Here is a 14,704-nt window from a genome sequence, read left to right as displayed (position 1 = left end):
TTCTTATTACCCACTTATTTTTAGTTAACGAGTAATAGATTATATTACTATATATAATAAATTCGCTCTTACTTATACTCTCGTTAGCTAGGATAATAATATACCCTAATTACGAAGTAAGGTCGTTATTATTCATAAATAACCTATTAACGAAGACGTAGAGCTTACTAGTTATAAAGTCGATCGGGTAGTAAACGAGACCTCGATCGAAATTCGTTTATTATTACTTAAGCTACTTATTAAGTACCTCGACGTCTCGTTTAGTTAGATTTATAGCCTACGCTACCTTAATATAGTTAAAAGTCGCCTCGGGCTAATAAATACTTATAATATATACCCCTCGTATAAGCTTAGTTTTATATTACTTCTTAACGTTAGTTACGTTTAGATCGACGAGGTTAATCTTCTCGCCCTACCCTTTTTATTAAAAAACGACGGTTTCCTTTTTAATTATAAAAATCCCGCTATTAAATACTAGGGGGGTATTTATTATAAGGACCTTTTTTAGCTTCGCTACGAAGCCCGCTTTCTAAAGCTCCTTATCCTCCTTTTTTATAAAGTTAATATTAAATAGGCCTAATATATTATCGGTCTATATTCTAACGATCTTAAATTAGTTGCCTTTATACTCCGTAATTAGTAAGCACGGGTCGTATATAGAGGTAATTATTAATAGTTAATTAATATAAAAATCGTAGTAAGTAGCCTATTAATAAGTACCTAATTCTGCGAGCCTATATAGTAGCTTAAGTACTTTAATAATCGTACTTTCTAAGTACTTATTAGCTATTTCCTTCGGTAAATGGGCCAGGATTTTCCTTATGAGCCCTATAGCCGATTAGGTATAGGCCTAGGTAATATCACGGCTCTAAATCTCGTATCCCTTTTTCTATAGTAATACTATTAGTACTATTATTAATCGTTAGCTATAGCGCTATATAGTAGGCGATTATATAAGTAGCGTCGCCTTTTTAACGTTACTATATTCCTAAATTACGTATCTAGACTTCTCGTACGGCTAGGGTATTTCTTTCCCTTTAATCTTACGAACTATTTATAATTTAAATATATAGAGGTTTATATATTTTTCTAAGTCGTATAAGATAAATCGATAGACCCCTCGATCGTAAAGAGTATCTACTTCGATAAGATCTAATCCTTTATACGGCTTTTTAGTAATTATAATTACGCCTTCTTTACGTAGTTTAACTACTAGCTTAAAATCGGCTTTCTCTTTTATTATATAAAAGGTGTTAATTACCTCGTCGCTAGTAATAAATTACTATATTAGGGCTTACTATCGTAGTCTTTTATAACGTCTTACTAGTAGTATTAGTACCCTTTTAGTAATATCCTCTTCCTCGTCGTCTATTAGTACTACTACGACAATTTCGTTAAGGATAATTTCTTATACCTCTACCGCGGGTTATATAGTTTCCTCTAGCTCTTCTTTTTCTTATAGGTTAGGAATTACCTCGTTAGGATCTATATAGTACGGTCTAACTACTATAATTAAGACTTCGAGTAGTTAGTCGCGATCTCTTATAACTATATAAGAGCGCTCGTCGATAGAAATTAACTTATATAGCCTAGTCTACTATTAAGTAATTTCGCGCTATATTTATATATCCGAATTTAGTAATATATTTAGATTATCCCCTATATCGGGCCTATTGCGCGCAGTAATTACCTCGTTAACTTACTTTTTTATACTTACCTCGCGTAGTACCCGTATTACTTTTTTAACTACTTAGGCTCGTTAGCTTATACCTAGCGACGGTAGCGAGGCTAAGGTCGTTCTTAAATATACTCTAAATACTAATAGTATTAATATAAGTCCGTTAGGCCCTATAGTATTGTTATAGTATTTAAGTACTATCTAGAGGTATTCGTCGTTAGTAAAATCCGGATTTTCCTCTTTAATAATTCTAAACGCCCTTTTTAACTACTAGTATGCCCTTTCTACCTTTTTAGTATTATAGTGCGTTTTAACGAGTACGACTTTTAGCTATATACCGTAGGCCGTCGTATTATCCCTAAATTCTACTGACTTAAAACTAATACCGGCGTCGGTTTTAATACTATTTAGCGGTCCTTAGTATATATCGATCTAGCTTTTTCGTAGTACTACCCATACTATTTTTACTTATAAATCCTAAAGGAATTACCTTATTTAAAAAGATATAACTACGTCGATTATATATAGTACTAGCCGACTATTTAAGTAGAAGATATCGACGACGATTTCCTAGTTAAAGTTAAGCTTATTACGTAATTTAAACTTAAATTTACGTGGGCTCTGCGTATTTATTTAGTATTAGTAGTATACTTTCGTTAACTACTTTAGCGCCCCTATTTCGATATTATTATTATTTAATTACTTTAGGAGGTTATATAGCCTCGTAACCGACGGGTGCCTAAATCTCTAGTATAATCTTCTAAGCTTACTTTCCGTTAGGTAATTAATCGACTTTATATCGTTAATAAGCTTTATAAACGCATACCCCTATTATCGTTCGACTACCTCGAAGTGCTTATTACTAGAGATTCTATTCCTCGTATTATCGAATATAATGCCTAGTCGATCTATGTCTTTTAGATATAGGAGAAATGGGGTATTAATAGGTAAAATATAGAAAGTTATCGTTCCGAAGTACGTCTCTATTTCTATTATACCTAGGGTAACGATTTCCTTACTTAGGCTAAAACTAATCCTTATAATACCCGCCGTCGACGTATTAAGCGTTATTAGTACGATCTTCTATAGTACTTAAAATTACCCTTTTCCTCTAGTTAACTATTATAATACCCTAGTGTTTAGGATAATCCTATAGAAATTATCTAAGCCGTACTTTTTACTTGCGTAGAATACCTATACGAGCTTAGTATTTAAAAGATCTAAATAGTATAAAAAGGACCCCTCTAGCTACCCCTAGATTTACTTAGTATTATATTCTTTTTTTTTAAATATTAAAAAAGATAGCGTCTTCTCTTTAATCGTTAAGAGAATAGGCTTTGGCCCTATTAAATTCGCCCTTTTAGCTACCTTCGTATCTGTTATCTAAGGGACCTTCTCTTATTATTTATAAATAAAAGCCTACTTATTAAGAGCTTCTGCTACCTTTTATTCGTTTAGCCTCGTATATCCTCTAGAGGCTAACGGGGCGAAAAAAGAGTAGTTAATATCGTTAATTTCGTCGTAATCTAATTCGTTAATATAAGGGGTAAGATCTTCCTTATCTTCTGAATTTTTTATAAGGGGTATATATTTTAGGCCGCTACTTTAGCTACTATTACTAGGTTCCATACCCCCAGATCTGCCCTTATATATAATAAGGAATTAGTTTAACTAATAAGGGCTAGTTTTGCCGTCTATTACCCTCGACTTTTTTTACTATTCGTACGATTTAGTACGCTCTTCCTTAGAGTAGTTACTTAACTAATATCTATCCTTTTTATAAATATAGTATTACTTTTTTTATTACCCTGCTTATAAGTTAAATCTCTACCTATTTAACGAATTTAGGCCTCCTTACTAACGATTACTATATTTAGCCTCTTTTCCTTTCTTATTATACGTTTAATCGACTTGATATTATTAATAAGGGCCGTCGTATACTTAAAGGTAGGTTTAGCGCGGTATTTTTACCTTAATATTAAAGCTAGATCTTAGCCTCGAGTAGAGCGTCTCGTAGTCTTCGGGTACTTAGTATAGGATAATCTTTATCTCTAATATACGCTAGACTATAATATAAAAATATCCGACTTTCCGCTCGTTTATCCCCTTATTTAGCTAAGTTTTCGCTAGCTTATCGATTCGATTAATAAGCTCTTTAAGGATCTTTACTCGTAATTTACCCTCTATTATCCTAGCTATAGATATAAAAAAAATCGCTCGTAGCTTAGATAAGAGCTCTAGGTTCTTATTATAAGTCTCGAAGCGGCTTTGGATTACGTTAATTATATTAAGAAAGTCGTTTCGATCGAAATTACGCACTACTTTATAATAATAATTAGAGGCTTTACCTACGAGTACGATATTAATTACTAAATAGTATTAATATTCCCTAATTCCGACCTTTTTATAGTAATTATAAAATATCGTTAGGGTTTCTTATAAGACCTTATACTTCCCCCTAGAGTATAATTTCTCTTTTAAAAAGATCTTTTTAAAATCTATAACTTACTTCGTATTCGCTACTAGATTTTTAGTATTTATATACGAACCCTGCGTCGCTACGTATTATTAATAACTTCGGGTCGTTTACCTCCTTTTTTATTAGCTAATCGGCGCCGAATTTCGTATTAGTAGCGGTAACGAGTTATAGATCGAAATAGGTAGAATTATTAATTATTATACTTCTAGTACTATATTTTGCCCCAGTATATCCTTTTGCGACGATAGATTTCCGTTAGTAATTATAGGGAGGAAATCTAGGTCGTTTACCCTTTTTCTAAATTCGTTAAAGCGATTATACGCTCTATCGACCTATACCTAGTTCTATAGTACGAATTCCTCTTTTATAATTATCGCTATTAGTATTTTATATAGCTCTTATAATTATAATTACGCTAGTAATACCCCTCGCTCGTAAAGGAATTTATTAACTACTTTTATAATTCCTAGGCTTATGCTCGCGAACTATTTATTTAGTTAGTAACTAAGGTTGTTTATAATCTCGTAGAATAGGGGTTACCCCTATAGCCCCTTTTTTTTATAAACCTTAGTTAAATAGATTAATACTATGTTAATTTACTCGCTATTAAACTAATCCGTAATTCTATATATCTACGTCCCTTAATAGTCCAGGTTAATATTTACTTACTTATAAAGGATTAGGATTCTATTTAGGATCGGGTTTTGTCCTCTTTTTCTTTACCTTAACTCGCTAAGGGTCGTGCTCTAGCTTATACCTATATTAGCGGTCGCTAGCGTATTTAATTTTAATAGGGATATATTTAATCCGCGCGTGGGTTATAATAAATCCGTACTTTCGCTACCTAACGAATTTATTAGGGTCTAAGAGATTCCCGCTTCCTCTTGCTATCTCGCTACTACTTTCGTTTTTATTATTTTTAATAATTACTATTACCTTTTTAAATCACTAGCTATCGTACTTACTAAGATCCTCTTTTTTATTTAGTAAAAAAGGGTAGGTTTTAGTAGTTCTTTTTAATAATAATAGCGGTAGACGTTTATATTACTATAAAAAAATATAGTAATTAGTTTTAAGATCTTTATTAGTTATTAATTTCCGTTATCCTATATATTTCTAGCCTCTTAAGCCTCGTGCTCTCTATAATCTCTAAATAGCTTCCTTAGTTAATTTCCGAGATCCGTAATACTCTTAGCTCGATATTATTAGGACCTCTAAATCCCCTCCTCTTTTATTAAACCGTCCCTTATATTATATTCCTAAATAATACTTAGGGGGTAGTTAAGGGAGCTATAAAGAGGTCGTTTAGATCGCGGGCTTAAGGTCGTACCTATAAGATCTTTATAATAGTAAACTTTCTTATATACCGTAAATCTCTTAGCTTAATAACTCCTATAGGGTTACCTTCGCTACTAAGTAAGAATATCTACGTTTAGAGATCCCCTTTTTCGATTGCACGGTGCTCTTTTATATTATACTTTTACTAATTTAACTAGTTAATTTCTAATCACGGGCCGGCTATAGAAAAATCGTTTAATAAAAAAGCTACTCGGGGCGACGGTAAAAGGCTAGTTACTTAAGTAGTTCCGTTAATTAACGTAGTTTAATATAATAAACGTCGACCTCTCGTAGGTAGTAAAGGGCTATAATTACTTAATTCCGTGCGGTATTTAAGAATCGCCTCCTTTTTTTATCTACTTCTATAAGGTTAATTAGTACGAATCTCCTATCCCATATAGTATTAAAAAGTTATCTCTTTTACATAGCGAGATACCTTACTAATCTATAATAGTAGAGTTTAATTATTAATTAGTATTAATATCCCTATTATAGGGTAGTTAGTTCGAACCGTAGGTAACGAAGAGATTAATTAAACTATATAAATATTTACGTAATAAGTATAAAAAGGAGGTTCTAACCGTAAGTTAGGCTAGCTACGATAATCGTAAATAGGGCCCCTAATTAGCCCCTGCGCAGTCGGCTATATGCCGCGGTCGAATTAGACTTCCAATCCGACACTTCCGCTCTCTTCGCAGTCTTTGGTCTGGCAGCTACGGTCATTGCCGCGCCTCCTCGCCCTCGCATGCTAGCTGCCGACGATATCATTCTCCTTGGCCACGGCGGCACCTCCAAAATCATAAAAGCAACGGACTACGATGCTCTCGAGACTGCCACCTCTATACCCGCACAAATTACATCATACAATGCCACAAGCACACCTGGCCTGATCCGTCGCGGCTGCCAGCAGAGTTCCGAGGTCCAAGTCATGTCAGATGAAGAGTTCCTCAACTGGGACGTTGCCATCTCCCCCGTCGTTTCCTCCTTGGAAGGTAGCTCCGCTGGCATCAGCGTCTCCAACGGGGTCGAAATCAGTAATTCGCTCACCATCGGTTCTGAAATTACCATTGGGGGCTCAGACATCATCAGCGTGTCTTTGGGCATGAATCTGGACATGTCCTGGTCTACGTCTCAGGAAAACTCCCTCGAATTCGATATCCCGGCGAACATGTACGGCGTCATAGTCAGCCAGCCTTTTGTGCGTCGCGTACAGGGTAACTTATTTACGGGGTGCACGGATAACCCGACAAAGACAACTTTCATGGCGGACACGTACGAGAGCCAGGGCTATGGCCAGCTGGCTTGGGTGAAGGGTGTCATTCGGCTCTGCACGAGCAAAACTTATCCTATTCCCTACTGCATTGGCGAGGGCCAGCACAAGTGAGTAGAATTACATGATGGGGTGGTGCAGAACAATTCTTTTTTGTTTTTCTTGGAAATTGGAAAGAACTGTGATGGATTATTTTGGCGCAATTTGATGCACATTTGATGCACATTTGATATAGTACTGGAGTAATGTATCATTGAACCTTGAACGTAGAGCTTTAGACCCGCAAGTCACTGCTTGAATACTTGCAGTTCAAACCAGACCAAATATTTCTCGTTACAAGTAAACCTGCAAAAGTGCTTGTAAACATGTCGAGATAAGGCAGAACTGAACGCTTTCAAGATTTTGAAATGGATAAATTAGAGGATTCATGGATCGTGTTTTTGCCTGATCACCGGACATGGCCTGGCACCAAGTAAGGTAGACATATGAATAATCAATAGAGGTATAGGCTCGAGGAAACTCGACATGATCCCGGCTATTTCATCATGGAAACCGGAATAAGAGACAGAATGGTTGTTCAGCTATTACAGCAGATAATCGGCTCATACTTCACGCCTGTTTGATCATGACCTTAAATGGCCAGAAATGGCATTGGATCATTCTTCGTTGGCATTAGTCGGTACAAGCAGAGACCGCAGGAGTTGGAACTTGAACGTGTTGCATTTTGTCATGCCAACGGCTGGCTGTTGGGCAGTGAATAAGTTACCCCAAACAATTGAAGATGGGTTCCAAAGGACATTTTCTTACTTCATGCACTCAGAATTTTATCTTCTCATGCTCACATCACCATGTGAATTTGAGTTAGGAATTATGTTCTTGGAAACGATCATCACTACATAGACCTTACTCTCAATAGATTTTGGATGGCTCTACATGTGTTGGTATCCCTATTACAGGGTAGTTGGTTCGAACCGTAGTTGACGAAGAGATCAATTGAACTATATGAATATCTGCGTAGTAGGTGTAAAAAGGAGGTTCCAACCGTAGGTTGGGCTGGCTACGATAATCGTAAATAGGGCCCCCAATTGGCCCCTGCGCAGTCGGCTGTATGCCGCGGTCGAATTGGACTTCCAATCCGACAACATGGATGTTCTGTCTCATGTCAAGGCCCCTTCAAGAAAACATTGAGTGGCGGCGCGAACTAAACATAGGTACCGTGTATCTTTAGTAAGCCATAGGATGGGAAAAGTCAAGTAATTCTATTTCCTAGTCACTACTCCGTATAATTAGACCGAACATGATCATGGATCTCGTGATCAGGAGGTAACTGATAGGAGATTGATAAGATGAAAACTTGGAGTAACCACACTTGGTTTAGCATGATGGTTCCAATGTAACATAGCCCACGCGATAAAATCACGCACTTGACCAAAAAAGGATTACTGTCAGCTAGAAATTCTGCCCGTTCGGGTTGAACGATTTCCAGTCAGTTACAGAGGTACTTAGGCCTTCCCGGTTTCAGTTGGCAAGTGGCCGGTATCCCTCTAACAATATAAACACTCTAACCTCCTCACTCATAAGTTCATTACGCATAGAAGAAAATACAGAGATGGCGTTATGCTAGGTAGAAATAAAAATATTGGGGACACCGCAAGTCTGGTGTAACATTTAGGGCCGCGGTGTATTGAACCGACGCAACTCGGTTCTGTCGGCGATGGAGAACTTGGCTCATGCACCCAAGAATCCTTCAGCAATTCTTCAGCAACAAGCGAACAAATCCACATCATGCGCGTGGTTGTCTTCGGCGCAACAGGCGGACAGGGCATCGCCCAAATCTCAGCTCTCAAGGCGGCAAACCACTATCCCATCGCCGTGAGCCGGCAACCCCGCATTACTTCGCCGCCCGTCGAGACCCGTATCGCAGAGCTCACCGACCGGTCCGCCGTCCGTGCTGCTCTGTCCGGTGCAGAAGCAGTCTTGTTGAACTTGCCTTCCTTTCAGCCAGCTGATTTCCTCTATGCCGCCGCGAGGACTATTGGGGCCGAGGCCGCTGCGCAGTCGTCGACTCTAAAGATCATCGTGTTCAACACGAGCTTCCCCGTCCCCGAGAAGAATGTCGGCATTGAAGCTCAGGAGCATCGTCGGGAGACACGCCGAATTTTGCGGGAGGAGGTCAAAGGCAGCGGCGTAGCACTCGTTTCGATACAACCCGGCGTTTTCCTTGATAACCTACTAGAAGGCTGGACTTTGCCGCGCCTTAGAGACGAGGGGCGGATAGTCTACTGCCATAAACCCGACCTCGAGGTGTCGTGGATTTCTCTCGATAATCTGGCGCTCCTGATGGTTGCGGCCTTGGCACGGGACCCGGCGGAGCTCGATGGACGGAACATAGTCGTCGGTGGCCCGGAGACGGTAAAATTGTCCCAACTCGCCGAGAAGTTGGGCCGTGCGTGGGGCCGAGAGGTTGGGTTTGAAAACCAGACGGTGGACCAATTTTCTGAGGAAATGGCTGCGGCATTGAAGTCTCAGATGCAATCCGGTAAGGAATTGGAAGTCGTCGTGGACGAGACGAGAAGGGCTTACACATGGTACAATGATGCCGAGGAGAAGCCCTTCAAGGTGGATATGGCGCCTGTGTTGGAGGAGCTGAAGGTTTGCTTGACGGGGATTGAGGACTGGGGGAGACTCAAGGGCTGCCCCATAGAGACCAAATAAGACGTACGCTGAGCTCACTGTGGTAACGATGATGAAGAAACTTGGTCTTTTCGCGAAGCCAGCCTGGCGTCCTTTCAAAGTATTCAACTCGCTCATCCCCTCCGGGCTAAATCTGTGGTTGGGATCTTGGAGGAAGAGACTTCATTTACACTAACCTCACAATTTTACAAAGTAAACTCAGGGCTAGATTTCCTCAAAGCCTCATGTTACTGGCCTTGACCTGCTCCCTCCCCTCAACACCTCCTTTTCCACTACCTCAGAGCGATCTCACCGCCAAACCCTCGTCAATGTGATGTAGAGCAGCCGAATCTGACAAGTTACGATGCTAACGCTGACATCTGGCTTATCAAATGTTTTGAAATGCACAGCTTCTACTACCGGTCCGCTACCAATACATACTCGGTCTCTGAGAGCACGCATAGTTTCACCTCGGCACACCATCCGTCATACTCGTATCGATTTCTCGAGCCTCAATCATCCGACAATCCTTCAAGACTAGGTGTTGGGGCTGACAGATACAACTCTGCTAATGCCCGTGCCCTCATTTGGCCAAGACTCAATGCAAACGAGTTGAGTCTACAAATCCGCAACGACAGCATCGACTCTCATACAGCTCCACGAAACTCCGAGTTTTGTGGATAATCAAAGGGAGACATATGATTTGATGAGAATCTGCATTGGATCGTGAGCTCTAATTTGCGAGTCTTCATCGTATCTTCAGCGTTGAAAGCACAGGCCATTTACACCCATTTAGTCGTGAAACATGTTATACCTCTGAAATCAAAGCTCTTTCCTCAAACATCAAGTTGAATCCCTTTGAATCTCTCAAAGGCATCAACGGCACTCTCTACTTGAGCCTCCATGTCCACACCGTTGATATAAATCCCACCTTCCCTCATCTCGGCCTTCATCTCATCCAAGACAATTTCGTGAGGATCGCGGCTGTAAAGTCGCCCGAAACTTCGCGTGATCTCTACAATCTTTTGACTTCTAGGAATCCGCACTTGGTCATAGGATTTGAAAGCGGCTTCAACCTCGTCTAGGGATGTCAAGCGCAAGAAGATGCCGGTGAGCACTGAGCAATCCTCGATCGCTTGAGCAGCGCCGTTGCCTGAGTGAGGAAGTGTCCCGTGGGCGGCATCACCGACCATGGCTACCCTTCCTCTGTAGTAGGAGGGGGCGTGGTCATGGTCTTGAAGAGTCCAGTCCTCTGTGTGCCCTTTCTCTAAAAGCTAGAATGTGGCTGTTTAGATGACCATGATGCCATGAGGGATAACTAGAAACCATGAAACTTACAGATATCAAGGCATCTACCCCTGGAAGTGAACCCTTCCAGAGTTGAGGGTCTAATGGGACCCCACGTTCCGGGCATTTGGTGTCCCTTTGATAGCAGCCCACGCTGAACGTCTGGCCAAGGTCAAGCGGGATAGCGTTGATGAACCCATAAGGTGTACAATACGTGATGACCGTGTTGACTGACTCTACAGGGACGACCATTTTGGCTTCGCACATGGGGACGGTGGTGTGGAACTGGCGCCATTGGTCGTGATTGACTGGAGCTGCGTTTGGATGACCAGGCCCCAGAACAAACTTCCTCGTCGGGCTGTTGACACCTTCTGCACCGAAAACAATATCAAACACATCTTGAGTGCCATCTTCGAACGCAACGGTGATTTTACGTGTCAAAGGGTCTTCCTCCATTTTAGCGACTCGCTTGCTGAAGTGAACGCGCTGATGCGGGACCACGTCTTCTTCAAGGAGTCCTTGTATGAAGTGCGCGCGGTGAACGGTCCGCCTGCCCTTGGCCCTTCCCAACTCAGCAAAGATAACTCCAGCGTGTTCACCACTGGTCAATTTGAACTGTGTTGCCATTTCCGTGTTCTCGTCACCAGCCATGAAGTGCGATTTCTTGAAGTACGCCCGCTTGATCTTGGGCGAGATCAAATCCATGGCCCTGATGGCGTTTCCATGTGGTGCAAGACCGGACCCGCGGACTCGGATGTCTGAATATCTCTCAAACAGCTGAACGTCCAAAAGTGGATTCTGGAGAAGACCGACAGCTAGGCAGCAGCCGGCGATACCGGCGCCTAAGATGCCTACGCGAATGCGACTTGCCTCAAAGTTCTCTCCCATAATACTCGAGTAAGTCGACCCACCCCCTTTTGGCCACCCCCCCCTTTTGGCCACCCCATTTCTCTATCCCAGCTACCGCATTAAAACCCTACCCACGATTTTCAAACTACTATAATAATTATAAAAATCGTCTAAATATAATTCTTTTTTATATACTTATTTATTAATATATAATAGTCTCGTATACCGAAAATAAAGTTATTCGGGCTCTTAAGGCTATTAGAAGAGGTCTCTTAGTTAATTAGGCCTTAATTAAGTTCGGAGTTCTAAAGTTAACTTTTTATAACTATAAAAGAGGCTACTAGACGAGGGTAATAGCATTCATAGACCTCTAGAGGCTTCTTTTATAATAAGAAGACTTGTCACGAAAGGGATCTCGAGGCAGGTCGGAACGCTGCTGTATTGACCTAATTGACTGAAGACTTAACGTGAAGAGGGAAAAAACAGAACAGTGGGCAGAAGCTGGCAGGCTGGCCCTTTGGGCCCAGCGGTCCAGCTCGTCACGTGACCACTGGGAGCTCAGCCTCGCAGCCTGAGGCTGAGCCACAGGGCCCACAGGGCCCTGGTGCCCACTGCCGTGACAGACTAGCTAGCTTGATAAGTTCGTATTTAATATAATCTAAGCATTATACTAATTTATAAATAGCTTATAAAATTCGCTAAGCGAGTTCTAAAATCTTAGGGGGATATAAATCCTCTTAAGAAGAGATAAATAGACGCTTTCTTAAGGAAGAACTTATTAATTAAAGTCTAAAAAAGTCGTACTATCGATTCGAAGCGTCTAAATAGGGCTATTACTAATATAATTAAGTTATAGTTTAGATTACTTAATATACTAAAAATTAGCGATATTAAATAGGTTAATAAGTATAATATAAATAAGATTAATATTCTAGAGAGTAAGGGATTTAATAGCCTAGTTTTAAGTAAAGTAAAAACTATAGTAGTATAAAAAAAAGAGCTTAGTTCGCGTACTTAGGTATTTATAATCGAGTATATTTTTATTAATAGTCGAGCTATTAAATTACTAGTTATATATAAAAGAAAGTCGGTATAATAATAGTAGTTTCTACTTAAACTTAACCCTTATATTAATTAGGAGTTTATAGTAATAAATAATAGCTAGATAACTAATAAGACTACCCTTAAGTAGTTAAAAATAGTATTTTTATTATAAACTAAGACCCCCCCCTTAGGGGGCTTAATATACTTAATAAGCCTCGATTATTAATTCTAGATAGCTATAGGAGTTATATAATAATAGAATTTATATAGGAATATTATAAAAATAACGTTTACTTACTATTCTTATTATTATATACTTCTTATATCCTCTAGCTATTAAATATAGCTATCTTTAAACCTATTAAGTCTAAGTATAAAAAGGAGCTTAGTAAAGAGGATATAGTAAATAATTCTATTATCGTTAAAAAGTAGTACTTCTTAAGCTATTATTAAAAAGCTCGTTTAGCTAGTCTAATGTTATTAAATATACGAAGTAAGTAAAAAGTAATTAGACTATATCCCCTTAATATAGCTAGACTACTTACTAATTTAATAATCCTATTTAACCTAGTTATACTAACTAAAAAGACCGCAAATACTAAGCAAGTAACTAGTAATACTAAAAAAGCTATTAACTAGGCATTAGTAGCGTCTATTATTAACTAGTTAATACTTAGGAAGGCTAGCGAGCTCTATAATTAGTTAAAGTTATTTATAAAGCTTAGTCTAGACTATAATACTTAATAACTATTATTTAAAAAAATAAAAAAGGTATTTAGCGAGCAAGCCTATTATTTAGTAGTATTTTAATATTATATTTAAGTTCTAAAAGCTAAAGTTAACTAATTAAGGCCGTAGAAAAAGAAGAGTATACTAATAGACCTAAATACTAGGTTCGTAAATATTTAGGATATATAAAGAGCTTAGGAGGACTTTAGTAACTATTTAGTTAGTCCTAGTCGACTCGTAGGGGTCGAATTACCTAAGGAGAATAATAACTATATTATTATAGTAATAAAAGATAGTTAATTAATTAAGTATAGTTAGTGGCGATGTTTTGATACTATGTTTTGATGGGGTGGCCAAAAGGGGGGGGTGGCCAAAAGGGGGTGGGTCGACTTATCAGGTTGTGTTCTAGAGGTCTTGTATTGGTTGAGACCTGGGCCAGTCAAGTGCGGGGTTAGCGAGTTTTGATCTCAGATTCTACGAAAGAAAGAGAGGAGTCAGGGGCCATGCCGAGAACATCCACTTAACTGTTTGCTTGACCGCAGACCACGGATACAGACCTGTGCTGTTAGTTGGTAAATGCAACGCATCATGCCATTTTGCTCCACACACCCCCTGTCTCTGGGATATAATTTCTTAGAAATCGTTCGTAAAGTGGCTGGGGCCTTCGGACCATAATTCGATTCAACTAGCGGGCCTAGGAGACTTTAAGGTAAATACTCTAGCTAGTATCTCGTTGAAATAGCTTTAGCGCCAGCGCTTATACCCATTCAAATTAATCAAATAAATAAGTTAAACAAACAGTCAAATATAGGAATTTTAGCAAGTCAAATAATTAAATATCGTAAGGCCCTATATTTAACGTATTTAATTAAATATAAGGTCGCCTAGAAAAAAAGAATTCCGGGGCTGGGCTAATTAAAAATCGATATTCCTAACTATACTTTATAGAAGTTTATAATTAAGAATATAAATACTTAGAGCGGGATTCGAACCCGTAACTCTTTATTTATAATTATAAGTTTAGTATTATATTACTTAACTAAATAGATTATTAGTAATTACTATAAAAAAAAAGGGCCTAAGTATTATAAAGCCCTAAATTTAGTATCTTATTATATCTAAGAATTTAAAAAACCTTTAGTACTCCCTTTTTTTAATATTAATAAAACTAATGAAGTTACGTATTACTACTTCTAACCCTTTATAACTATTATAATTATCGTTAATATTAATTAAATTATATATTAATCGATTCGCTATATCGTAATTAATTAATTAATAATAAGTTGTATAATTTTTAATACGTAGCCGCTATTTTAGATTACTTCGTAATTATAAACCCTAATTAACGCTAGCT

At 38.7% G+C, this 14,704-nt stretch overlaps 3 protein-coding genes across 3 annotated transcripts; 2 read left to right on the top strand and 1 right to left on the bottom strand.

Annotated features, from left to right (window-relative positions):
- Window positions 1-6,240: 6,240 nt before the first annotated feature.
- On the top strand, window positions 6,241-6,879 carry CLUP02_17248 (uncharacterized protein; the record flags this gene model as incomplete). The annotated part of the gene is made up of 1 exon (XM_049296161.1): window positions 6,241-6,879. The coding sequence occupies one exon, from the start codon at window positions 6,241-6,243 to the stop codon at window positions 6,877-6,879; it is 639 nt and encodes a 212-aa protein (XP_049137385.1).
- Window positions 6,880-8,550: 1,671 nt separating this feature from the next.
- On the top strand, window positions 8,551-9,480 carry CLUP02_17247 (uncharacterized protein; the record flags this gene model as incomplete). Its single annotated transcript, XM_049296160.1, has 1 exon — window positions 8,551-9,480. The coding sequence occupies one exon, from the start codon at window positions 8,551-8,553 to the stop codon at window positions 9,478-9,480; it is 930 nt and encodes a 309-aa protein (XP_049137384.1).
- A 794-nt stretch (window positions 9,481-10,274) lies between these two features.
- CLUP02_17246 (uncharacterized protein) lies at window positions 10,275-11,613 on the bottom strand (the record flags this gene model as incomplete). The annotated part of the gene is made up of 2 exons (XM_049296159.1): window positions 10,275-10,712; window positions 10,777-11,613. 2 exons carry the CDS (start codon window positions 11,611-11,613, stop codon window positions 10,275-10,277), a joined length of 1,275 nt encoding a protein of 424 aa, XP_049137383.1.
- Between the last annotated feature and the right edge of the window lie 3,091 nt (window positions 11,614-14,704).

The sequence above is a fragment of the Colletotrichum lupini genome, chromosome 10, assembly GCF_023278565.1.
Source record: "Colletotrichum lupini chromosome 10, complete sequence".
In the NCBI taxonomy this organism is placed as follows: domain Eukaryota; kingdom Fungi; phylum Ascomycota; class Sordariomycetes; order Glomerellales; family Glomerellaceae; genus Colletotrichum; species Colletotrichum lupini.
This window is presented reverse-complemented; position numbering and strand designations above follow the sequence as displayed.